Source organism: Nelumbo nucifera, chromosome 1 (genome assembly GCF_055504915.1).
Source record: "Nelumbo nucifera cultivar China Antique chromosome 1, China Antique-T2T, whole genome shotgun sequence".
In the NCBI taxonomy this organism is placed as follows: domain Eukaryota; kingdom Viridiplantae; phylum Streptophyta; class Magnoliopsida; order Proteales; family Nelumbonaceae; genus Nelumbo; species Nelumbo nucifera.
The window spans coordinates 182,285,266-182,313,257 of NC_142649.1; the positions used below are offsets into that span (position 1 = coordinate 182,285,266).

Sequence of the window (27,992 nt, forward strand, 5' to 3'; positions counted from 1 at the left end):
ATAAATTCACATAATGAGGAAATATTTAAATGGTGCCTATTTGGTGGCGTTTATCCACAGTTTCACAAACACGATTGATCGTCATAAAATATTAAAACAGTCCTCAGACTGTTTTTCACATCCTTTTGCAGCCGTGCATCAGGAACATCTCCTTACCCGTATGTTTGTATTCAGTGGGAGATATTCTCAATTCACGGCTGCAAGAAGCTGAAGTGCCTCCTATTTTGAAGAGACCCGGAATGACCGTTTGAGGCTCCCGGGCTATAGGTTTTTAGAGCTCTGGACAGCTCTTATATCCCGCCCCCTCTTAGCCTCTGCGGGCTTCCTCCTTGGTTCCCTTAAAATGGAGCTCTAGGGGAAGCAGTTTTATCCTCCCCTCATATTCTTACTCCTCGCTACGTAGTACAGCTTTTCATGGGGTCTATGCTCGGGGATTGGCCTTCGTATAATCCTTACAATTTCAGCCAACTTCGACCATCGGATCCTTCCAATCCTTCTGTAAGGATTTGTTTTATCCCCTTTTCTCACTTTTCCATTTTAATCAACCCGTAGTGCGATCCCATGTTCTTTGTACCTTAATTTGCAAGCTTTGAATTTGATTTAGTTCATCTCATCATCTGTCATTCTGTCTCCTATCACCTCTCTCATTTTCCCACAACTTTGTAAGATCGTAGTAGTTTATTTTTTTTCCAGTTGTTTTATTTTTAATCACTTGGACATTGTAATTGGTTTTCTTTTAGTGCAAAATTAGGGTTTGTAAGTGGACATTTTTAGCTTAAAATTTCTGAAATTACGTAATTGCCTCAGAATTGGAAATCAACTTGACATATTTATGCTAGAAAAACGATCTATGGGTTGGATGTGCAAGTGGAAGCGATCATGTACAATTATAGGAGACCTTTGTACCCTTTGAATGTTTATTTTATTTGGTTGAAAACTTTATCATTTATGGTAAAAGATGTTTGCTATCTTTCATGGAAGAAAGAGCAAGTTTGTATCCATAAAATTAACTGTTAGCTCTGAATTAATTAAGGCCTTTCCTACACAATAATGCCTAAGTATCCAGCCAAGTCCACCTGGCAATTCATAATAATAGTAGTTGAATGAAGAAATAATAAATGCCCATGTTTAATTTGGTACATTATTGTTCAGACACTTGTATTTTAATTCTAAATTACACATTGTCCAACATTACACTTGACATATTCGGATATCATAGGTTAATATGTTGCCAATGTACATTGCTGATCAAAAATGAAAAAAAAAAAGATGTTTCCCATGTATTTCCTCTGTTGGTTACCGAAGTATTGCTTCATAGTAAAAGGAAATGATAGTGGAATATTGAAGTTTGCTTGGTGTCAAAAAATCATTATTGGATTATGGTACTTAGATTTTTTTTAAGTAGGTTAACACAATTGTTTTAGTGAGAAATCCATGAACTAAGTTTAGAATTCACAAAAACCACGATGAGTAAGGATTTAACCATTAGCTTTTTCTGGTTCTAATGTTATTCTAGTGCAGGTATATGTTATCTTTTAATTTTTCAAAATAAAAAAATTCCTGATTATAGAAGTTTGATAGAAAGTGCTCTTTTGTGATGTCATGTAATGATGTAAATACAATATTGAAAAAAGGTTACTGCTATAATACCGGTTTCATTATCTTAATACCTTAACCCACCAATTAAGCACTTCATTTCAGGAGAATAATCTCCAATTGTAAGAGAAAACAAGAAATGGCAGAGCCATCACTAAAAAAACAAAGAAAAAAAGAACAGCTCTCCTCTTAATAGACCCTAGATATTTCCTCTCAAACAAATGAAGAAAAGAAGCCTACAGCACACAGAGGGCTACAGCAAAGGGGTACCATTCTATGAAAATTGGTTCTGTCTGCACTATGTTGAGGCCTGTAGAGAGAAAGGAAACAACAAAATTTTTGAACCCAAGAGACCAAACTTATCAAGAAGATGAATTCATGATGGCATACTGGTGTCGTGTACTGAAGGAGTTTCATGGATGCAGCTTGTCAGATCTTGAACATAGATGGATTGATATAATTTTTGGTTCTTGATTCGGTTTCTCTTGCCTTGGTTCTATCTCATTAACCATTAAGTCTTTTTTAAGTCTCTTTGAGCTGATTTAATCTTAGTATTTCAACAACCATTTATTAGAAAAAGAAAATAAACATATGGCATCCACAAGTAAACTATGAGAATCTACAATCAGAACAGCTTCCCCTTTCTAATCATAATTCCACATTTTCTTTTTCCTCTGTTATGGTATTGATCTCCTTTGTTTAAGTTATCTTGTTGTCTATTTTCAGAAGATTACACCTGCTACTTATCATCCTACTCATAACCGGACTGTTCCACCACCTAACCAAGGTTAGAAACATATTCGCTATATCATCCTATCATTTTATTTGTTATTAATTTTTACACCCTGCTCAAAAATGGTTTTGGACATTTAATGTGCAAAGTCATTCCTGCTGAATGGCTTTAGAATTTGCATATCCTTTGTTGGTATAGTATTGGGAGTTTCATACTAGAACTACATATTTCATGATATGGTGTAGATTTTCTTCTTTTGCATTTGGACTTGGTGTGTCAGTAATCCACAAGTTTTCTTGCTTTTATCAAACGGTGTTGCAAATGCTAATTGGATTTCCAATACATGGACACATACAGTTTAATTGTCATGTCAATATCATTAATAGCATGTTCAAATTATGAAAAGAATGAGAGATAATTGGTTAAATATTAAAATCACACAACTATTTTTTTATTGTTAACATATTGATGATAATTTTACTGATCAGATAATAAATATGAATACATCAGTAAAAGTATGATATAATTAATATTTGCATATGATATCTAATAACTAGAGCATATGAGGTTGTAATGCCACATGAAATGCCACACGCACACGCACACACACCCGAAAATTACAGTCTCTTGGTGTTGTATATAAAACAACTAATAAAAGCTCCAGCTGTCTAAGACCCAAGTATCATTGGTCTTCAGTCTATCCACTTCATGCTTGAGTGTTAGCTAACATGAAAACATTTACCAATGAAAATTTTATCATGTAAAAGGTTTCATAAAAATTTGGAACTTGAAGAATGTTAAGAGTGCTAGGGGATATGGAGAATTTCTCCATGAAAGTTTTCTCTGTGCTTCATTGTATATCCTCTTTGCATGATCTTCCCATTTTCTTGTGCATTGAAATAATCAAATGTGGCTTACATTTATAGATGTCAATTACTGAGGGCTAATCCATTAACCTGCACTCCCTGATATTCTGTGTTCTATTCTCTTAGTGCAAGAAGAAAGTTGCAGAGACAGGTCCTTCGCATTGCATTTGGAATATATTTGTAGCAGGATAGTTTTCTTTTTAGGTTTTGGTTATCCTCAGCATACTGCTGTCTTGCTTTGGAGGCAAGTGCTTGATGTTTTGAACTAGTTTGATGGGGTTAGACATCCTGCATTACTGTTTCGCTCCTGCTTTGAGGGATTTTTTTTTTGTTCTCTGTTTAAATCTGGATGATTGGAAAATGGAAGCTGAACTTAGAATTCTAGAATTTTTCTGCAGCCTATACTTGAATCTTGGATACATATTTCTTTTTGCTAAGTAGCTTTCTTATTGCTTTATTTGCTTTCATTTACTGCATGTTGTCCAAGGAGGAGTTGTATTTTATTATATGAAGATGGATGAGGTGATCAAGTAGCTAGCTTCTAATGGGATCTTATCCTCATTTCTCTGACACAATTATTGAATCTGGATTGGTTAAGCTGATCGAAGTGGAACCCTTAGAAGCTCAGTTGATGAGGGACCCAGGGACCCAAAATCCTCCAAGCAGGCATGATATGGGACTGATAGCTCGTTACTAGATGATGTAGGACTAATGATCCAAGGCTGGACTGGTTACCAATTTGGTGGGAAAATGAAAAGTAAATGGTGATTTTGATGATTGTGTTTGTGGGGCTATGGGCAGGTTTAGGGAAGGTGAGTGAGGGTTTGTCTAAGGCTGAGGTGCAACGAGTTCCTAGATCCTGAGGTGCAAGGTGAGGCGTATGCCCAAACAAAATGAAGTGCTACTTTTGGGGAAAAACAACATTAATTCCTTTATAGATGCACTTTTCAAACAACGGGTGGGGAAAGGTTCAATTGTTTTGGGCTTTATTGTAATCACATACTTTTTTTGTGGGGAGGGTTAAGAGAGCTTACCTCTCCCCTTGACATTCTGTACTTGTCTCGCCTTGTTCATTCAAGACCTACATAGGCTAACCAGTTTAAACCCTAATCATCATAGGTTCAATCTAAAATACAAGAAATTACATATTCACATCTTACTGGTGGTAACTTTACAACAAGGCAGGCGAAAACACCCGGGTTCAGGCAAGGCAAACATAAAGAGCCTCACTTACGTGCCTATCTATGCCCGAGGCATGCCTTTTAAAACACTTGTACATTCCACAATCATCATGAAAAAGAAGATCAAGATCTAAATGTATTTTTAAACAATACTGTTGAATGGTGGTAAGTCTCGCCATATTGGCATAGCAAGTCCCCTTTGTCAGTTAACCTCTAGGACTAGATCTGTGATAATACCAGGTTTTTGCACCTATTTTTTAGTTGAAGCATGTAATCATGTATCCACTTATTTCATCTTGTTTCTTCCATAAGTTTTTTCGTGGAAATCACTAACCTTGTTTACTCTAGCAGTTATATCAACTGAATCTACAAATATTCTTTTGAGACAGTTCTATCAACGTTCGGAGGAAAAGGTTTGACTTCTGCACTTCACATAACCATGTCCACACACACACACACATACATGTGAGAGGCACCCCTTTTACTTAGTTTCTCACTGGTGCATTATTTTCAGTTGAGACTAAAAAGAGCAGCCTCCGATCATCTGGTTCCAGAGCATGGATGCAAACAACCAAGGGGTTCTTTCGTGGATACTTCCAACTGAATCTTTCTCATTATAACGTCCTGAGCTTTCTCTATGTTTCTCTATCAATTCTTACTGGCCATGCCAAGGATGTCTTAGTCTTCCTTGGGTTGCTCATTTGTGTTGTATGCTTATCCAGCCATGTAGATTATGTGTTTATGGTTTATAATGGAATAAATTAAGGGGGAGGGGTGGAGCAAGGCAACACCCACCGGTACAAGCAATTAGATGTTTTTCCTGTCAAAAGTGCCAAAAAGCTTTACCATTGGCTTTGCTGTTGGACTGGATTTTATCACTGTGTATTATGTATCTTGGACATGGTTTTCAAAACCGGACCGGACCGGAAAAACCGGGAACCGGTCAGGTGACTGGTTTTGGTTTTCCCCAAAATCGGAAATTTGCCCAATACCATTGATTTTGGTCAGCAAACCGCTGACCTGGGCAGTTAACCATTCAGACGGTTTTGACCGTTTTTTTAATTTTTTTCAGAATGGGTCGACCATTTGGTTTGAACAGTCGGACCATTCAACCCGATAGCCGGACCCCTGGCCGGTTCAGTCTCCGGGTTGTTTTTAAAAACCATGATCTTGGATGCATTTTGCCCTTGCTGTTGTTGGATTCATCCTGGATTTTATTACCATTGGCTTTACCATAATGCATCTTCGTGCAGACGTGTGACCCAAAATGAACTCTCAATCTCGAGACCTTGGAAGCGTGATCGTGTTTGTATGGAAAGTATGACTATGAAATCTGAATTTGGCAATTCGTATCTCCTACCCACAAGAGACTACAGCTGTACATTGGGAATGGGGAATTCTCATCAGCGCCCCACAGCACATCCCAATAGCCTACCGGAAATATCTTCCAATGACAAGTACGGTAAATGTTTCCAATACACGCTGAGATGTGCATGTGGGGCGCCAATGTGAACTCGGGAATGGGTAGAACTGGATTGGGATTTTGGACAATGAGGAAAAATATATCCATGGTCAGGTCTTGGATCTGCGACCCACTACTTGTTCTCACATCTTTACCCATGGGACATACCAGTTGTGCATTGAGATTATCTCCCTTTTCATTAATAGAGATGTTCTCAATATACAATGGCGGTGTTCAGTGTATATAGATGTGGGAACAAGTAGGATAACAGATCCAGAGGCCCATATTCCATAGTCAGAGGTTGTCAGGTTGAGGATGACTTCCCCCCCTCCCCCCGCCCCAATGATCCGTGTAGTCGAACTATTGACTTGGACAATGGTTTTGGCCTTTTTTTGTTTTTTATTTTTTTAAATTTTTGTTAGAGCGGGCTCTCCATTTGGACTGAATGGTTGAACCGTTTGATCGAGGAACTGGAGCCCATGGGAATGTTCGGTCTGGTTTTAAAAACCTTGGTCAATGGGTTGGGTCTGGGTCAGTTCTAGGTAGTTTCAAAGAACCATTCAACCTAAAAGCTTAAACTGTTAAGTGAAGTCCTTGAATAGGTCGATATTCTCTAGCACACCCCTCACACGAAAGCCCATTGGGCTTAAAGTGGGAACAAGCTCAGGCCTATTCATACCTTGTGCTGAAACTTAATTAATTATAATGGGGGTAATGAGGATCGAATGCTAGACCATTTGGTCAAAGTGACTCTAATACCATCTCAAAGAACGATTCAACCTAAAAGCTTAAGCTATTAGGTGAGGTCCTTGAATAAGTTGATATTCTCTAACAGGTAGAACTGGTCCTAAACCAACAAGAAATATGTAAGACCTGGGACCAACCTAGACTTGATAGGGTCTATAATTTTAGACATAGAACCGAATAGATCGATTCTTGGGATAATCGGATCCAACCTGATGGACCTAATTATAATAAACCTGCTTAGGAAAAAAACATGTAATGGCAAGTTCTTTGATTGTCAATCTATTTTAAGTGATTCAAATGTAGAGATGGAATTTCACTAAATGAAGTAGTAAAATTTTCTTGAACAACATCCTCTGGTTTCCTAACTGTATTGAAATAAAAAACCTAGAAATTATGATTAGTTCATCATTTATTAAGAGCAAATCAGAGCAAAACCGAGTACAAAAAATCAGAAAAATAACTAACATGTTTGAAGTCTATTATCTACATCCTTCAAGAATCAAGTACAAAGGTAAAAGGCATAACCTTTCTGCAAATTTATCAGTTTGATCTGGGCTTCTTGTTACTGAAACCAAAACTGATCTAATCAATTTGGGTCCATCAGGTTGGACCCAACCCATTGACAGCCCTAGCAATCAAGGTTCAAAATATTGATATAGGGCAATATGCCGGTAGGGTGTATCTGTATTATTTTTTTTGTTTTTTTTTTTATATATATATATATTTTTTCAAATCTGATTCTGAGGGACTGGTCTACCTCTGAACCACTCGCCAACTCAAAACACCCGCTATAAAGACATATCAAGAAGGCTCCAATACAATACGTATCAACCGTTATATGATGAAATTTTGAAAACTTGCTAGCAACAGATTCAAGGTCTTTATCTAATACTATCCAGTTCCTACGTTAATGCTTTCCCAGTCACCCACATGGTTGATAGTTCCCACTTCGAATCTAAGGATAACAGTTCTGCCTACCTGACAAAATATGACAGAGCGGAAGGGAGATACTGGCATTTTTTGAATTGGAAAAACTTATGCCAGAAAGACATGATGACAAAAAAGCTTTGACCAATGTTAACGCGTTTATGATACCAGTTCATTGGACAAACTTTTCAGATATCATGTTCATGTCTTTGGGTATTATACTTGAACCCTTTTGAATTTTTCAAGGTACTGTTATTGTCAAAACCGCGTGAAGAGATCAAGTTGGGTAAGTTTGGTGAAACGCATTATAACTGGTTAAATGGACTAACGGATAAACCAACAATAATAACAATAACAACAATACTAATTAATACTAGTAATAGTAGTTCTTTTCTCCAAATAGTTGCGCAATTGCGTTGTTTTTTCCTTCCATCCCAAACTAAATGAGGATATTGCGCAATTCAATAGGAACAAAATAGATGGAATGTTCACCACAATTATATATACATGAAAAAATTTTATTAAATATAACTATACAATCTGCCGCATCATTTTCATCCTTAAGTTTGTTTATACGTAGACCAGGGAGATTTCCTAAGTTAAATGTTGGTCTGGGAAGTCCCACAGCTGGAAACTCTTCAATCAAGGGCAACTCATTTTCTTCCTGATCGTCTGGGGATAAAATTTCAACCTTTGAATCGGATTAAATCTACACATTCTCAAGACCTGCATTATGATTGCAGCATCTTTTCTTTTTCAGCTAGGTAAAGGATGAGATTTTGATGTGTTATCTTCGTGGAAGCTAATGAAGGACCACTTTCATGTAAAGACTAATACCAGTTATCCTTTGGCTCATATGAGATATGAGACCTGATCTTTCTGGCATATTTTGAGCTATCCAAGTCGATTTTGCTGTTAATATACACGAGTTCATACCTGAGCAATAGGTTGAGCTAATCAAGTCCCTCATTGCATGTTGGACCATATTCATGATTTCTATGCATCGAACTTGACATTGTTAGAAGTGCAATATATACTGACTGACCCTTGGATCCTGGTGAGATCACCAAATCAACCTGAAAGAAGGAAATAGTAATCGTCTCAGCGCTGGTGAGAAAGGGTCATCAAACTGACCAACCTTATATTCGTGGAGGAGATGTTGATATACTGCTGCCAAAAAGCAACTCTTCATCTCTTAATCCTTTGCTGCTTTGCTGCTTATTCATTTATCAGCTTATGATGAAATTTCCATTATAATAGTTTCTCAAGGTCAAACTAACGTTGAATTTGTGCTTGTTCAGCCTGGGAGGCAGTCCTTTCCACAGCCATCCACCACTCACTATCATCGTCATCAACTTTCTGCTTGAGTATCAGGTCAGGTATAGAAAACATAAGTGGGAAGAGAAAAAAAAGTAAAATTTCCTTTTATTTTCTGATTATTCAAGTGAAAACTTTTATATGGAATAGTAACTAGTTAAAAGCATTCTGTTATGCGTTCTGACGAAAATTCAAATGCATTAGTGCTAATAAACCAACAAAAAAAATAGACAGACCTGTTGAGATCATTAGCAGAACTATAACTTGACTGAAAGACAAAAACTGATAAATTTGATGGGGTAATCACATGGATTATGGGTCAATTGGATTATGCCACATAGAGTGTGGAATGTATACCTGTTTACCAACTATCTAAAGACTCCGGGTAACCAAGTATTCAGTTTAACCTAATTAACTATTACCTAGGAAGGGGAATTATTTCTTCAATAAGGAAAGTTTAGTCAATATCTAGAACAAACATGTGGCAGTGGGTTCAAGTTTAGAGAATAATAGACACAAGTAAACTTTTTCTAACCTTTTTTTAAGTTGCAAACAATTTCTAACCGGTTGCACAACTTTCCATTACACTCCCGCGTAAGGTAGAACAATATTAGTTTCCACACTTTCCATAGTCTCGTGAAATATCAAAGAGAGTTGGAAATATTGAATTAATAAATCTAATAATTACATCACTATTTATAGACTGACAAACCTAAATCAAATTGAACTCTAACTAATCTATCCCATTCCAACTCAAAAATCTTATCACAACAGTTTCATTTCATCCCTATCATATCTTGTAACATGCCCGCTCAAATACATGTGGATCAAAGATTTTCGTGGTAGATCAAGATTGTTGAAATGTGATGGTGTGTCTAAATCCTCCAATCCAGCTATTATGATGATGATGTGGCAAGTAATAAATGACTGGGCTGATGATGACATGGCATAATGACAAGAACCTGCTACTTCAAGAGAGAGTCTTCATGGGTTGATCAACAAAGCTGTCAATGAGCCAGTATAGGCCAAATAGAAGATAGGCTAAAACAGACCAACAATAGATCTCATGAGGTCATCCAAAATGCCTCTATGGGCTGGCTTCTTTAGCTGATCAGATAATGGGGCACATCAGTACAATACGAAAGTGGACCAATAAGAGGCAATAAAGACTACAATGGGTTAACAGAGATGCATTGAGCCATTGATAGACTAAACCAAAGATGGGCCACTATGGGCCAAAACAAAAAATGCCACAATGGGCTGTTAAGATAGGGGGCATCAATAGGCCAGATTATAGAAGAGCAACAGTCCTTTGAAGACGAACTGATTCAACCAGTTCAACTGATTCATTGATGTGCAATCATGTAAGATGCAATGAGCATGTTGCACCAAAGGTGTCACACAAGACAATTGTAAAAGGGGCACCAGTTGCATGGGAACTTGTTATCAATGCATATAATGGTGAAGAAAAATACTGCCATGTGTCCATGATCAGCATAGCGCGATGGATGGCTTGCATGCATCCATGGTCTCATGGAATTGGGGAACTTACTCAACAAAGCCTGAACCGTCCAAAAGATAGGAATCATCAAAGGTTGGTTGAGAAAACAAATGTTTGAAGCATCCAAACAGGTGTCATAATGAACATATAACAGAACAACTATTTGATTGTTCTATTTCCGACCAATGGTGGTGAACTGATGAAAGATAAACAAGGGAACCAGAGAAATGTCACAGTAGAATCAACAGAAGCCTGGGTATGTTAATAGAAATGGTGGATGGTGTGACTCGTAAATCTGATGGAGAAAAAGACAGAACTCTGTTTAGATGCTTCAGATGTGGATACCCATCTCATTCTGACTTGAGAATGTGCCCCGACAACAGAACCAGTTGTGGTCACAGTAGGGATGTGCCTTGGAAGCACTGGATCAGAGTTCGCCAGATGCTTTGGTCTTGGGAAAGCATAGAGTGAAAGCTCCTTCTCTGTTAGCGATGAAGTCTAGTAGTGAGAGGCTAGGTTAGTGATTGGAGAGATTTCAATGGTGAACTCAGTACAACAAGGGAGTTATACTTGGATGAGATAAGATCAAGGTGAAATTGGTTATTTTGTGGGAGAAGTGATAAAAGTGAAAAATGAGAACAAGAGAAAAGAATAGAATTCTAGAATGACTAAATATAAAACTAGGGAAAAGAAATGAAAGATAGGAAGCATGTTCAGAAATCAGTAAACCATACCTGCTCTGATATCATGTGAAATATCAAAGAAAGTTGGCAATATTGCATTAATAAATCTAAGAATTACATCACTATTTATGGACTGACAAATGCAAATCAAATTGAACTCCAACTAATCTTATCCTATTCCAAGTCAAACACTGTACTCTTATCACAATTTCATCTCGTCCCTATCTTTTCTTCTAACATCTCTGTCCATCATTCAATCTTATAGGTATTTTGTCATTCTCTCTTTTTACTCTATCCAACACTCCAACTGGTTAAGAGAATTTTTTGACAGTTAGGTGACCAGTTAGAAAAGATTTACATGACTCTACTACTTTCCAAAAATGAACTTGCAGCCACGTTTTTAGTTCATCATTTGGAGTTTTAATTTCATTAGGTATTTCACCATGCACAATAGGGAAATTTTGTAAATTTCAATAAGATATTTGAAAAATCTGAGGAAAAAGGAAAAATATTTAAAATATTAGGAAAATATGTAAATGTTAAAAATGGAATAGTTACAAACCTACATCTAAAATATTATGCCAACCATATTTCACAAATGATAAAAGATTAAAAATCTTAAATAAGCATAAATAAGAACAGTTATTAACATACAAGGCAAGCATCCTTAATAACCAAATATAACTACTGCTAACTCCTTCGCTTTGAGAATCTTTAGGATAACATCTATTTTGAATTGTGAGGCTATATTACTTAGTACTATGAATTTTATTATTGTAAAACTATTATAAAGAATAAGTTATTTTTAATAATTATTCAACTAAAATTTTTAAAAGAGCTTTATATTTTGCAGGTATCAATTCAAACGTTTAGAATCAATAAAACCAAATAACCATTTTTAGTTTTAAGCAAAAAAAAGTGGTTTGAGAAATTTCTATGCCTTGCACTCGTTTCCCAATGATTATTGCAAAACTAGTGAAGTTTCCCCATATTCTGCCAATAATTTGAATGTTTGCACTATAACAAATTAAAATTTTTGTTGTTATATCAAGATTTGAAATATCATGGAAATATCAAGAGATATTTGGAAATTTTCATTCCAAGATGTTTTTATTTTGCCTCTAGGGGAAAATGGGGCAATTTTGGTGAAACTTTGCTATGTTTTGGGGAAATTGTGAACCATAGTCGAAATAGAACGGATTGGCGAAATAGGATTCATGTAGTCGACCCATTTGAAATATCATGGAAATATCAAGAGATTTTTGGAAAATTTCATTCCAGGATGTTTTTATTTTGCCTCTAGGGGAAAATGGGACAATTTTGGTGAAACTTTGCTATGTTTTGGGGAAATTGTGAACCATAGTAGAAATAGAACGGATTGGCGAAATAAGATTCATGTAGCCGACCCCATATAGTTGGGACAAGGCATGGATGATGATGATGGTGGTGGTTTAAGCCTCAGGATGCACAGGATCACAGTTATGATGCAAATTTTTTTGTTTATTTTATAGAAATGTCTTAATAGAATTATTTTGTTCTAGCCTGAAGTAATTTTCTGCTACATGAGATGAAACCAAGGTGGTTATTGGCTACCATGCTTAGCACCTATTAGACAAGATGATAACAACAAGTCCTGCCTATCTCAGGAAATAATTAGTATCAGGATGTCCAAAAGGGCACCACTATAAACTCCCTAATTAAACAGTCCAAAAAATGCAAAGTTTAATTTTCAATGACAAGAAAACTTCCAATAACTTGGGGCACCTTCCTATTATTACTAGCTACTTACCCATTGATTGTTTTCTGGCTTTGTGTGTATTATCATAACTATGCATGAACCACCAACCATCAGAATGATTGGAGGAATGTCCTTTATAATAGTTAAGACTTAATAGAAGTTAAAATGACATATTAAGAAATGACACTAGACATTCAAAATAAGAATAAATGAGTTGAGGTTTAAAATAACTTGCAACTCTGGTGCCATAAGACTAACTTGTTACTTTGTTAGGTCTGTAGCAACTGAATGTCTAATGTAGAAGACCTTGAACAGCATATTCAAAATTTTCAAAAGAAAATCAAGAATATGAGAACAGAATTAACATGTATGGATGAATGGAGTGAACTAACCGTGTCAACAAGCTCCTGTGTCCTTATACTTTCAATGTCATCTGCCATTCTTATTGCTTCAAGCCACCACCCATCTTTCATGCAGCTATCTGTAACGTTCTTATTGCTATAAGAACTAAGCTCCAAATTATTTTCATCATAACCTTGGTGAAGGTCATTATATATCATCTCTCCAGGATGCTCCATCTGTAGCGACTTGAGTACAGCCATGGTATCAGGAAAAACATCTCCAGGGATTGGACGCAAGGGAGATCGATATCCTGGCATCATAACTCAGTGAAAAATGACCATTTATGCATTTCAAATGGTCTCAGAATGAAGACAACAAAGGCAGGTAAGGTTGTTTCTTACCTTTGCAATCAGGATCATAACATTTCTGATAATATACAGCCCTTCTTAAGTCAACAATGTACATCACTGAACCAACAAGATGTCAGACAATCATTAGCTTGTTTTAAGATCAGCACATTGAAACAAGGTCTCTGAGAATTTTAACAAAAAAATGCAACCAAATTCATCAACAACAAACAATTTTGAGCAAAATATTTCAGATGAGGCAAAAAATATCATAGAAGTATTAATATTCTAAGAAATGAAAACTATCCAACCTTGGTGGCTAATTTTTTTTGGTGATCTGAAAGTTTTGTCCATTTTTATCCATTATATTCTTTATCCATTTGATCAATTCCAACTGGAGTACAGCTGCCAAGGAAAGTTGACCAGGTTTAGAACAGGCCCTGATTTCAAGCTTGAGCTCTGCATGCAAGTCAAACTCCAAGCTCAGGCTCAAGCCAGCAAGGCTATATACTGGCAGGGGGTAGCAATGGGAAACCAATTACCTATATACCAACATAATCACCATCTCTGGTTAGCATGGTCTGAGTCCTTGCCTGGTTACCTGGTCTTCACTGGTCCAACCCCTAACCCAGTCAGATAAACAGTACGAATCTTGAAATTTATGGGAGATAATAAAGCAAATACATTTTTCTATTTTTAATAAGAATTTGATAACTTCTGCATACCCAAGTAGTTATGATCATTTGGTAAGTCTGGGTCTTCAATAAAGATAACCTCTGACATATCCAGGCCTGAACCTGATAAGACATGGAAATGATGCATACTATAGGATCCAGGTATGGATATACATGGGCACAATCCGCTTACACCACTATAATTGGGAAAGGTTAGGACATATTAGGTCCAAGTTTCAACTACAAAGTACACACGGACAGAAAAATCTTGTTCACTGTAATTTGACTTGGCCCAATGAGACTTTATCCCAGAGGCTGCCCAAATGGACCAACAAGTATAGACAGCTCAGTTCAGGTCCACCTGAAGCAAGTTGGCTATTGGCCACATCATAGGTCAAAATTCAAATTCAAGGCACATAATTTATTGGGACAAGCCAACATTTCTATGCAGCCAATTGACAGTCCAATGCAATATCAAATTAAATCATGATACATGTTTCAATAGCTTCTATTGAAACATACCAAATGTTTTAGTATCATAAAATTCTGATCAACAAAACAAAATAGATGTTAATTATATTTTTTATTTCAAAACCATTTTCCTATCTTTCCCCATTTCGAGAAAGAAGGGTGTATCACTAAATGGGAAAAAATCAAGGCCACAAGAAAAGTAAGGAAGAGGCCCAACATGCTAAAAAAATCAGGAATATTTTTTATGCCCTCTCAAAGGCTTTATTGTGTTGATCACAGCATAAGAAAAAGAGATCCATTATTACTATTCATTGATCTTTGCAGAGGAATTAACTAGATTTATGCAGAAGGCAGTTTTCTGATGCACTATCTTCTTTTCTTATACACACCATGAGATGCTTAGATACTCAAGACATGTACAGGTTTCCATTGAGGCAATCTTAGGTCTTAGGATTAGCCGTGCTAAGAGTTAGGTGTTCAAGGTGATGTTCCAAGCATGGAGAGGCTGGTGGATACTCTAAGATGTTAGCATGGTTCAAAGTATTGATACTCTTGATATGCAAAAGTTGTGTATTGAAAGATCATTTTGATCAAAACACAATGTTTTTTTTTGAACTTTATTGATTTGATAAAGTGACAAAAGGCATGATGCGACAGCTATTAATGATCAAACTAATTTGAAACACCTAATTCCATTAATTCAGTGTATTGGTCACTCTGAAAATTGATATGTATTGGTCAATACTCACTGATAAGTTTTGATATTTTGGACCTTGGGTGTCAGAGAGGATCCCTTCCATGAAGATACTTAAGCCTTCCCTTTAGGGCCAATTACAAGAAGGTTAATATGAGATCCAGTCAGGATGGTTTGGCAAGAAGATGGACGTTAGGAAATGTCTTATCCATTTAAGGCAGGAAAGAATGTAATGCCCTAGCAAATAATCTATTTTACTACACTCTACTCTTTGCTATTCCTATAGTTGTAGCAGAAATGCGTGTGTGTGTGTGTGTTGGGGGGGGGGAGACTTTTTTTTGGAGGATGGTGTCTTGAGTGATTTTTGGAGTGAGGTTTTCATCCCTAAATGTAGAGGTGAAGTAAGACTCGATCCCCACAAATTGATGGAAAAAGTTCTACTAAGCAAATGACAAGTGGAGATTTTGATGCACAGAGGACAAATTACAGTGTTAAGCCATCACAAACAAATATGGCCATAAAGAGCATGGTTAGGAAGCTAGGGGTATCCTAACCAATTTTATATTGTTCAGGAAGTTCATACATTCAATGTTTATTGGGTATGGTTAGAGGGCCCTCACCTATCCCATTGAAAATTTCTTTCTTCATGTGGATCTTGATCTTGGACTAAGATTTTGACAATAGACTCACATAAATGAAACAAATGCTCACAAGAAGCGGTGGATCAATCCTCATTTTTGTTACCTTGTGAGTTCTCTTTACATTTATGGTCCCACTTCATATGTTATTCAGAAAATACCCAGTAACCCCCAACTAACTTACCAGATTCAATTTAATTGTGGCCTATGTGAGGTACAGTAGAGGGGAGTATTTTGCATAACGTGCTATCTTTTGTGGTTGTTAGAGAATAATAAAATCCTTTTGTGGTGGATATTATTAAAGGCTTAAGAAAATGGCCTTGGCACATCAGCCATTGGATCAAGAGGATTTTCTTGTTACTTTCTCAGATGCAGAACATTAAAATTACTCACAATTATTGAAAAGGTAACTAGATGGCCAATAGCTTAGCAAAGCTAGCTTGTATTAACGGTTTTGATTCTTATTTCAATAGTTTTGATGATTTATCTCCAGAAAATCAGAGGCTGGTTTGAGAGGATGGTTTTGGTTTTCCTTTCATATGCTGTAGATAGGTTTTATTTAATTTTCCTATCGAGACCATTAGACATAATTGTATTATATGAGCCTTTGGTCTCCTTGTATAGGTTTTTGCGAGGGGTAAGGTTTTTATGTCCCCCTCATAGGCTTTTTGTGGTTTTAATTAATAAAATTTAACAGTACCCCCCTCCAGGAGTAAAGTTTGGGGCTAAAAAAGGGACCTCTCCTAATAGCTTAAGCTTTTAGGTTGAACAGTTACTTGAGATGGTATTGGAGCCAAGTTTCGATCCTGGGACCTATGGGTTATGGTCCCACCACGCTTGCACCCCTTTGTGAAGCAAACTACCATAAAGGACCTAAAGGTTGCTCTCTCTCTGGTTGTGACTAAAGGCTGGCCTCTTTGTCAGCTTGATGTTGAGTGTGCGTTCTTACATGGTGACCATGAGGAGGTCTAATGGCTCAACCAACTGGGTACATTGATCCTTCTCAACCCAATTATGTTTGCAAGATGCATAAGTCCATCCATAGACTTTACCAAGCACCTAGGGTTTCGTATGAGAGTTTGGGTCAACTCTTGTTGCATTTGGATTTCACATTTCTGATTCGGATCCTTCTCTCTTTATCTATCATCATGGAGGCATCACTAGATTGCTCCTAATTTATGTGGACGATATCATGATTACAGGAACTAGCAGCTCCTTCATTTCGTCTCTAAATTTCTCGGTGGCTCCTTTGAAATGAAAGACACCAGGCCACTTTCCTAATTTCTTGGTGTTCACATGCATCATCATGAACATGTGAACATGGTATCTTCCTTAATCAATCCAAGTACATTATGGATCTTCTAGATCGTAGTGACATGGTTGGTTGCAAGCCCATATTTTCTCTTGGCTTAATCACTAAACTTGACATTGATGATAGTGCCCCACTATCTGATCCATCCATTTATTCTAGGCTTTGTAGCATCAATGGTGCTCTTCAATATGTAACACTTACAAGGCTTGATATCGCCTTGTCAACCAAGCTTGTCAATTCCTTTGGTCACCTATTGAGGTCCATCTCACAGTGGTGAAGCATATTCTCTGCTACTTGAAAGGATCTCTTCATCTTTTCCTTGGTCCTTCCTATTGAACTTACTGTTTATTGTGGTTCTGATTGGGCCTGTTGCCCTTTGGATTGTCACTCTAAAAATGGGTTTTGCATGTTTCTTGGGTCCAATCTTATATCTTGGTCTGCTAAGAAGCAACCCACTGTAGCTCCTTCTACTAAGGCTCAATATCGCTGCCTTGCTCATCCAGCAGTTGAGTTGTCATGGCTATGCACTCTATTCAAGGAGATTTACATTGCTATTACCTCACCACCAGTGATCTAGTAGGGTGATGTCTTTGCTATTGCTCTTACATAGAATCCACTCTTCCATGCATGCACCAAACACATTAAAGTAGACTACCGCTTTATTTGTGAGTAGGTGGTTCACAAACTGTTGGGTGTTCGGTATGTGTTGATTGCAACCAACTAATAGACTTATTCGCCAAGGGCCTCTTGCCTTCTCAACTAGCAATTCTTCTTCCCAAGCTGAATGTTGGTGCACCCCCATCCAGCTTGAAGGGGGCTGATAGAGATATGGCCCATTCACCACACACATTTAGGTTCTAGTAGAATTCCAACTCTTCATGTTACATGTTGTAGTCTGTTTTTTTTCTCCTTTCACTCATGGCAACTGTGAATATTACCTGTATATAAATACCATTTAGATCAACCCATAATACACATGTGATCATTATCTTTTCTTCAAAACTCAATTACTGTTTTATCTAACACTAGACCACTTGGTCAACAGACTCTGATACCATCTCAAGGAATCATTCAACCTAAAAGCTTAAGCTGTGAGGTGAGGTCCCTAAATAGGTTTTTATTCTCTAACAGTGGTTTTCAGAGTTAGAAGACAACGATCATATTTTGAAGACTAGGTAGCTGGGAAGAAGTTTTAGGGAAAGTAGACAGGATGCTCCTTTTGATCTTTGATTTCCAAGGAGTTCAACTGTTCAAGGGTCTTCAATTTGAACACCTTTATAGGGCTTTGAGGTCTTATTTTTTGTTACTTTTTTTTTTATTAATAACTGGAATTCATTAGATTAAAAGAATTTAGTTACAGTGCTCCAGAGAGATATAAACAGGCTTAACTCTCTCCAGGAAGATTACAAAAAAGAATAAGTTACAGAACAACCCAAAACATTTTATCCCTTCCCACCCCCTGCTTTGCCAAAGCATCAGCAAATGCATTTGCTGTTCTCTTGACACACTGAAACTTGATTTCCAGTCCTCAAGTTAGCCATTTAATCTCCCTCCTCTCATTAGCAAATTTCCAAAGTCCACTACCTTCTTGTAACCAACTTAAGACCAGCTTTGAGTCCCCTTCAATGACTGACTTTTGTATATTCAGTTCCTTAGACTTCCATATACCCTCCAGTACTGCATAGACCAAATCTTGTTAATTTATCTTGATATATGACTATGTAGTTTTTATGCGGAATATTTCTCTTTTGTATATTATTAAATATATTAAATGTGGCCTTTTTTACAAAGAAAATATAATAAAATGCAAGCCTTTTGATCAATAGTGATGAAACTACTATTCAAAGGAATAGTTTGGTCATATGAGAGAAGACCATCTACAACACCGGTGAGAAGTGTGGAGACTATAACTTGATGTACCTTATTAGTATAGTCCCTGTTGTATATTACTTTTACATCTTATTCTTCTTTTATCTTTCAGCCCTGTATGGGCATTCTTGTAATTGTACATATCTTTTAATATATAAGAGACTCTCTGATCTATTTTCTCGCTCTCTTGAACCTTACTAGAAGCAGTAAACCTGTCGTATTAGGGCTGTCTTGATCAACCCTTTTCTGCTCTTCTTTGTGCAATCAACAGGAGAGATTTCTTTAGATAGATGGGAGACATTGGTTTGAGGCCAAACTTCAGATCTGGTGTCGCCTAGACCTGATCTATTCTCCCTACAAACAGCATCTGATTTGGTGAAGTTTTCGAAGGAGTTCTGATCTTCTTTTTGGGTAGAAACACTATACAATTTCCTTTTTTGGACTGCAACAGCTTTGGACTTCAAATCTGGTGTAGCCTAGACCTGATTTATTCCACCTACAAACAGCATCTGATTTGGTGAAGTTTTCGAAGGAGTTCTGATCTTCTTCTTGGGGCGGCAGCACTTACAGTTTCCATTTTTCGACTGCAACCTTTTTTGGACTTCAGGCCTTCAACATCAGCCTGCGATTTAAGTTTTTCTCTCCAGATCGAAGGGTTCTCTCAAGCTCTCCTTAACCCTACACTCAGTTTCTGGTTTGGAGTTTTAAAGGACTGCCTCAATCAGCATAAGATACCTTCCTATTCATGAAGAAGACGTCTGATGTGTTGGTAAATCACAGATTTCTCTCAATCGGATAACTCAATCAACCTATAACCCTAGATCTGGTGTTGTCCTAAGGTTTTCTTGCCTCCCATTTATTTGATTCAGACTTCAGATACATATTTGAAAGGCATTAGACTCGACAGCCTTAAAAACTGCCTTTTTTGGATTGTCATCTTCTTGATTGCTGAATTTGGTTGTCTCTGATATCCTTGTGCCTAGACTGCTGTTTTCTTACTGAAATGGCCTCCGATAGTGGCGATTCTTTTGTTAAAGGTGATTCTCTGGCATCTATGGTTGAGCAAAACATTTGACAACTGGTAACGTCTGCTATTCCTTCTGCTCTTTCTGCTATTGGCTTACCTGGTGAGTTTTCCGGTTATTGTGCTTCTCCTTCTCATATTTGGATCATTGACTCTAGAGCTACCAACCACATGACAGGAGCCTACCCTAACCAACCAAGTAACCTTACTAAAACCCATCACAAACATATTGTTACTGCCAATGGTGAAAAGTTAAACATCATTGATAGTAGTGATCTGTCTCTTAAGCTTTCACCCACAGCATCTTTCCCTCTTACCAAGACCCTTCTTGTTTCTAATCTCACTACAAACTTGATTTCTGTTAGCCAATTAATTGATGAAGGTAACATTCTCATTTTCTCTCAGGACGGATGTTTGATTCAAGACTGGAGCACTGGGAAGGTGAAAGGGAAGAAGGGGTGCAGGCTAGGCCGTCTGTTTGCATTGGAGTTCGAGAAGCCTCAAACAGCAGCATCATCAGTTTATTTCAGTTCCTCCACTTCTAGTTCCTTGCTGAATCATAGAAATAATGTTTGGGACTTATGGAATAAGATCTGGGCCATTTACATTTTGAAAAATTAAAATTTTTATTTGATTCTGGCCTTATTAAGAATAAAGTTCCTTCCTTTCACACCTTTGATACATCTTGTGTTTCTTGTTGCTTAAGTAAGAGTTGTACCTTACTTTTTCCTCACACATCTAAACATGCTACCTCTCCCTTCGAGCTTATACATAGTGACGTTTGGACTGCTTCTGTCTCTTCTCGGCTTGGATACAAATATTTTGTGCTGTTCATTGATGATTGTACCAGGTACACATGGATATACTTTCTTCGCCACAAGTCTGAGGTGTTCCCAACATTTAAGTTGTTTCATGCTATGGTGTGGGTTCGGTTTCAATCACAAGTGCATATTCTCCATTTAGATTCAGGAGGAGAATACACTGATGGAGATTTTTTATCCTATTTGAAGGATCATGGAATACAAGTGCAACGAAGTTGTCCAGATACTCCTCAGCAAAATGGTGTAGCCGAGCGCAAGAATGGACATATCCTTAATGTTGTGAGGACATTATTGTAGGAGTCCCATACTCCACCTTCCTTTTGGGTAGAGACAGCCAACACAACTGTGTTTTTGATCAACTACATTCCTTCCTCAATTCTTGGTAATGTGTCTCCCTTTCAAAAGTTATTTGGTCGTTCTCCAGATTTATCTATGCTTCATGTCTTTGGATGTGTGTGCTTTGTTCATCTTCCCTCTCGTGAACATTCTAAATTGTCTGCACAGTTTGTCACGTGTACCTTTGTGGGTTACAGTCCTGACCACAAAGGATTTCTTTGTTATGCTCCCTCTATTCGCCACATTCGTATATCACGTAAAGTTGTTTTCCTTGAGCACATTTCATTTTTTGCTGGAATTGCTAAACTGTCTACACTGTCTGTTTCTATTTTGCCAAACTTTGATTCACAGGATGCTCCACTTCCTTCTGCTGAGGACTTTATCGTCTTCTCTCGCAAGTGGTTACGTGCTCCAGCCCCTATGCCTGCGACTCTCCTTCCTCCTGGTTCAAATCATCATCCTACCACTGCTCCTATAAGTGATATCTCTACTTCAGACACTCTTCATACTTCTGTTCCTCTTCGCCGTTCTATTCGTATATCTAGACCTCCTGATCGCTATGGTTTTCCTTCAAACCATAGCTCTTTGTTTGCTATCCTATCCTCCATAGATGTTCCTCGCTCCTACCAGGAAGCTAATAGTAGCCCTCATTGGAAGGAACCATGGATGCAAAGATTCATGCTTTACATGAGAATGACACTTGGGATCTTGTGCTTGCTCCTCCAGATGCATCCATTGTTGGGAGTCTTTGGGTTTACAACATTAAGCTGAAGTTTGATGGATCTCTTGATCGATACAAGGCACGTTTAGTTGCCCAAGGATATAGTCAAGAGTTTGGTATTGACTACGAAGAAACCTTTGCGCCTATTGCAAAGATCACCACAGTCCGTGTTCTTTTAGCAGTGTCTGCTACTCAGTCTTGGACCGTATGCTAGCTTGGCGTGAAGAATGCCTTTCTTCATGGTCAGTTGAAGGAGACGGTCATGAAGCCGCCTCTTGGATACTACAGTTATCCTTCTTTAGTATGTCGCCTCAAAAAATCTCTATATGGTCTAAAACAAGCTCCCCGGGCATGGTATGAACACTTTCGTGATGTTGTTGCTGCTGGATATAGCCAGAGTTCTTCTGATCACTCTTTATTTGTTAGGTGACGACCTCAGGGTATTACCATTCTCTTACTATATGTTAATGACATGTTGTTGACTAGGAATGATGCTGAAGGAATTCGTGAATTGAAACTATTACTTCATAATTCCTTTCACATGAAGGACTTGGGGCCTCTCACATATTTCCTGGGACTAGAAGTACATCGTAGTGATCGAGGGTATTTTGTTTGTCAGTAGAAGTATGCCTCTAACCTTGTTAAACTTGCTGATCTTAATGATGAAAAGCATGTTGATACACCTATGGAGCTAAATCTTAAGCTATCTAAATCTGAAGGTTCATTACTTCCTGATGCTGCCTTATATCGCCAGCTTGTGGGGTCCCTCATTTATCTCACTATGACTCATTAAAAGGAAAAGGCGCACAAAAAGCGACAGGTTCCAAATGTGCCTGAGGCGCAAGGCGAGGTGCACGCCTTTTTAAAAAAGGCACACAAAATTTAAAAAAAACTAAAAAAATAGAAAAAAATAGAGAAAAACATGTAGAAATTCTAAGAAATCAGGAAAATATCAAAAAACAAAGAAGAAGAAGAAGAAGAAGAAGAAGAAGAAGAAGAGGGCAGGCGGAACCCCTTTTTTCAGTGTAAGAAGGGGGCGGAGCCCCTATTTTACTATAAAAACATTTCAAAAGAAAGACAATGAAAAAAAAAACAAGTAACAAGAGTGGGTGGAGCCCCTGTTTTTCTGTGAACAAGAAGAACTGAAGGAGGAGAAGAAAGAGGAGAAGGAGAAGAAGAAGAAAGGGGCGGGCGGAACCCCTGTTTTCAGTGTAAAAAAAGAAGAAACAGATACTGAAATACCTGATGCTGATTGCTGAAAGCCTGTTGGTCGTCCGACTAAGAGATGGCCTTTGATAGAACGTCAGAGGTGGCTGTTCGATTGAGAGATGGCCTGAACTTGTTGATCCAAGAAGAACGTGGGGGCTGAGGGCTTGAAACTTTGATTGATATTGGGAGTCTGAGAAGCCTTGCATGGCAAGTTTTTTTCTCTCAAGAGGGTCGTGACTTTCTTCTGAATTATAATCTATCTATAAAAGGAAATAATCTATACACATAGCATTATAATCTATCTATAAAAGTCAATATAAAATTCAATTTAAAAACAAATTATAAAACAAAAGGCAACAAATATAGGCGAGCGCCTGGACCGCCTGACGCCTGGTTTGAGGTACACGCCTTAGACGCAGAGGCGAGCGCCTTGACTCATGCGAGGCGCCTACTCTCGAAAACACCTCACCTTGCGCCTCAGGCGTGCCTTTTAAAACACTACTATGACTCAGCCTGATATTTCTCATGCTGTCCAGGTTGTTAGTCAATTTGTTTATGCTCCTCGTCAGCCTCGTATGATTGATGTTCATCACATCATTTGATATGTTAGAAGCACAACTTCCCAGGGACTATTCTTCTCCTCCTCTCCTATTCAGTTGAGAGCATATGCTGATGTGGATTGGGTTGGTTGTCCAGGCACTCGTAGGTCCACGTCTGGGTGGTGTGTTTTTATGGGTGATTCACTCATTTCTTGGAAGTATAAGAAACAACAAACAGTCTCCAAGTCTTCCACTGAAGCAAAGTATAGGGCCATGTCTTCAATTTGCAGTGAGATTGTTTGGTTATAGTCTCTCTTTATGGATCTTGGCATTCAGGTTCCTACTACTATTCCTCTCTATGCAAACAATACAAGTGCTATCAAGATTGCATATAACCCTGTCTTCCATGAGAGGACCAAGCACATCGAGGTGGACTGCCATTTTATCCGAGATCTCTTCACTACTGGGTCTACATCACTTCCTCATGTAGCCTCAGGCATGCAGATTGCTGATATCTTCACCAAAGCTGACTAGAGTTCGACATCTCTTTCTTATTGACAAACTGATGCTTATGTTGAGGCATCGGTTTAAGGGGGATGTGGAGACTCTATAACTTGATGTACCTTATTAGTATAGTCCCTGTTGTATATTACTTTTACATCTTATTCTTCTTTTCTCTTTCAGCCCTGTATGGGCATTCTTGTAATTGTACATATCTTTTAATATATAAGAGACTCTTTGAGGTGGGGGTCATTCATTCTTGACACCTCTAAGATTATTCTTGTTCTTTTCTCTATTCGGCCAAGAGTGTTGACAAGAAGAAGTGATCTGTTACAAGTTGAAGGGTTTAGAAGAGCCAGGGGCAGATAAAAAAGGACATGAGTTAAAATAGTACAAATGATTTAAGGATTCATAATCTAACAATGGGTATGGAACTGAACAGAGTAGAACGGTAGAATAGAATTCAAGGATTAATTGAATTGAGTGATGAACCCACTATAAAATAAAGATAAAAAGGAGAGTACTAACAACAAATATGCATCATGGGCTTGGCTCTTGTGGAACCATTACATTACAAAGGGACAAGTCATAACCTATGATACCTAGATACCTGTACAAGCCTAGCTACTAGTGTTGGACACAATACATACCCAATATCACACTAGATACTACATTGGCACTTCTATATATACTATAGAATTTAAAACTTACCAAATATGTAAAATGATGTTTTAACAAGTGATATTGTAAAAATATCATAAATTTGACAAGACATTTGCCTAGAGAAATGACAGCTAGCTCCAAAAACTTGATACAAAAGCATGATATAGGCAACAATATCCATACCCATGTTTTTTTATAGATAATAGTAACTTTGTTAATTAAAAGCAAAGGATGCATATAACAAAATCCCCACAAAGAGGCATGAGGTGCAGCCTCTAAACTATATCATAAAGCTTACAAATGAGCCCAAAAAGATGATTTCTATGTACCCCTTGTTTGTGCCCAGGGTTTTAGGAAATGAGGAGTCATGTTTTCGCATTCCATATTATTGTCCATGTTGATAGTCATATATGGGCATTATGGGACATGGCACCATGTTACCCCCTCTATTTGCACAAAAATCCATGCTTGTGGTTTGTCTACTTGTGCTTTTAGTTCCCTGTGATGGACAATGCCCATGCTGCTAGCATTACATGTTTACATTTATAGAACCAAAAAGTCGAATATATACATGTTACAAAAAAAAAAAACAAAAAATCCACCAGAACCTCAAATTTCATTATGTGAGTCCAAAGAAAGAAAACCAAACAACCACCGAAGGACAGCAACTATATAGAATACAGAGGGGGGGGGATCAAACTCAATGAAATCAAAGAATCACCATAAATAAAGCTACTCTACTTTGTACAGCAAGAACAGGGGAGCTCATTTTTTCTTCATGAATGAAGGATCAGAAAGAATATCTTTGATGCTCCAAACTAGCAAACTGGTCTGTAGACACCAACCAGGTTTCTGTTCTGTAGCCATACCTTTTTATCAAGTCCCCCAACTCAGCAGTTTGTCAAGAGCACTACGGAATTATTAGACATAACCTAAGAGTCTCCAAATAAGGATAAAAAAAGATAAAACCAAATCTGGTGTTTATACTCAGATTTTAATAATAGATAATTGACCATTTCTCCATTCAGGTGTTGGATTCCAATTCAACAGGTCTGATCTATTTATAACGTTCTGCTTAGAATGATGGATGGAATGGTTTTTTTTTTAATATATGGTTTTAGTTTCTAATGATGCTTGTAGGCAAGGATCAAAGTATCGCTGTTGGGTATGCATTGGACAACTCAGATACGGATACACTTTGGAAACACATGGATACGGACGAAAAAAATGGAAATGTTGGATACACTAGGGAAATGCATACAAATTCCATAAATATATTAATAGCATTAAGTTTAACGTCAAAATAGCTACGAATAATGTATAAATACATAGGAAGTGCATATTTTAATGGTATATATGAAGAAATATATTACAATTAATATAGCGAAATGCATAGATATCCTACAAATTTATTGATAATAAATCAACCAAGAGTCCAAGACACATTATATAGATTTTTACAAAATAATACATGCACAAAGCCATTATTATTTTATTTTCTATTAAAGTCCAAGGCACGAAACATATGCAACTATTGTATTTGAATTATTATATCAAAATTTTCTATTTTACTATTTTTAATTTTTAACACTAACAAAAAAAAATCAACTAAAAAATTAATCTCAAATGTTTGGTAAACAATATTTTCATTTTAACAGTAAATATGTTATTATAAAATGTAAGTTAAAATATCAATTAATAATTTGTAAAAATATATAATCTTAAAATATATCAAATCTATTAAAAATTTAGAAGATATATATCAAATAAAAATTCATAAATTTTAATTAATAAAATAATTATTATTAATATTTGTATTTTATAAATTTTCTAAAATAAAAAAATTAGTTTTTTGATATAAATGTAAATTAGTGGATTTGATAGATTCAATTTATATTATATTCACAAATATTTTGTAAACAATATTTTCATTTTTTTAAATAATAAATGCATTGTTATTTAATGCAAATTAAAATATTAATTAGTAATTTATAAAAATTTTAAGATAGATATAATGTGCAAATTTATAAACGTTAAGTATTAAAATAATTTTAAGATAGATATAATGGTGGCATTTAGGACCGATACACATGACTGACAGGATACACCTCCAATCGTAGTGTATCCTGTGTCAATGTGATCCGATACTAATGTAATATGCCCCATATTGGGCGTATTATATCAATATTTTAATCCTTGCTTGCAAGTATGGTGTTGTTGGTGCTGTTCTATCAAAGACTAAGCTAAACTAGTTATACTTCTCTCCAACTCAACCCCATTTTCATCCATACATTAAGACAATCAGACAGCATACCCATACTTCATCCATTTGATTCTCTCAAGTCTTAACAGTTCAAAAATAACCCTCTCAAGTTCCATTACCTGCATTCTGTCATCATCTATAGCCCCTATTATCTTCATTCAGCTGCCTATTCACCCACCATTAGCTAAATGTAAACTCCCTAATTATTTTAGGCTTATCGGAATTTGATCTTGGAAAGGAATGAACGTATCTGTATTAACTGTTTTATGACTGCAGTTGCTATGTCATTCTCAACAATTAAAGCCCACAACTCTGCCAATGGGCATGGGATAAATAATCAATATAAAACATATAATATGTAGAGATTGGGTATCTATTCAAATTTTCCAGCCAAATCTCAATTTAACAATGCCAAATTAATAACATCCCTTATAAATCACTCAGTTGTCAAGGCATCACCTAGGCAACAAGTTCTCAATTAAATCACTCAATCAAAAGTAGTTATTTCATGGGGAAGTTACAACAGACGTACCCCTTGGACTTTCAGACATGTGATTAGGGAAGTGGAAAAGATTGCAAAGGATGTAGAAGCTGAATTCAAGTGGGTTAGGAGTGCAAATGGGCTAGCTGATTCCATTGCCAAACAAGGGGCCTTGAGGCAGCAACTATTTTGGGCGGCTGTGTAACTTGGGACTGAAAATTGTACTAATTCGAGGTTAAAAGTTGGGAATGACACTCCCATACCAAATTGTACTAATTTCCTGTGGTTCAAAATTTAATAATAAATAAAATATATATTTCTGATAAAAAAACAAGT

The 27,992-nt window shown here is 36.9% G+C and overlaps 2 protein-coding genes across 9 annotated transcripts in view; one reads left to right on the forward strand and one right to left on the reverse strand.

Annotated features, from left to right (window-relative positions):
* Window positions 1-246: 246 nt before the first annotated feature.
* On the forward strand, window positions 247-5,183 carry LOC104600218 (DET1- and DDB1-associated protein 1-like). Its single transcript, XM_010263060.3, has 4 exons — window positions 247-498; window positions 2,323-2,383; window positions 4,728-4,789; window positions 4,891-5,183. The coding sequence occupies exons 1-4, from the start codon at window positions 415-417 to the stop codon at window positions 4,978-4,980; spliced, it is 297 nt and encodes a 98-aa protein (XP_010261362.1). The 5' UTR covers window positions 247-414; the 3' UTR covers window positions 4,981-5,183.
* A 2,826-nt stretch (window positions 5,184-8,009) lies between these two features.
* LOC104600217 (DNA primase) overlaps window positions 8,010-27,992 on the reverse strand; it is a 74,184-nt gene continuing 54,201 nt past the window's right edge. For 4 of the 8 annotated variants that reach the window (XM_010263058.3, XM_010263052.3, XM_088895511.1 and 1 more), the window contains 3 exons: window positions 13,495-13,560; window positions 13,144-13,403; window positions 8,010-8,588 (listed from right to left, as the gene is read on the reverse strand). In XM_010263058.3, the coding sequence (XP_010261360.1) occupies window positions 8,466-8,588; window positions 13,144-13,403; window positions 13,495-13,560 (449 nt within the window). In that variant the 3' untranslated portion in view covers window positions 8,010-8,465. Of the gene's footprint in view, window positions 8,872-8,900; window positions 9,937-13,143; window positions 13,404-13,494; window positions 13,561-27,992 lie in introns of those variants that run through there. The other 4 variants (XM_010263053.3, XM_010263055.3, XM_010263054.3 and 1 more) reach the window with 4 other exon arrangements.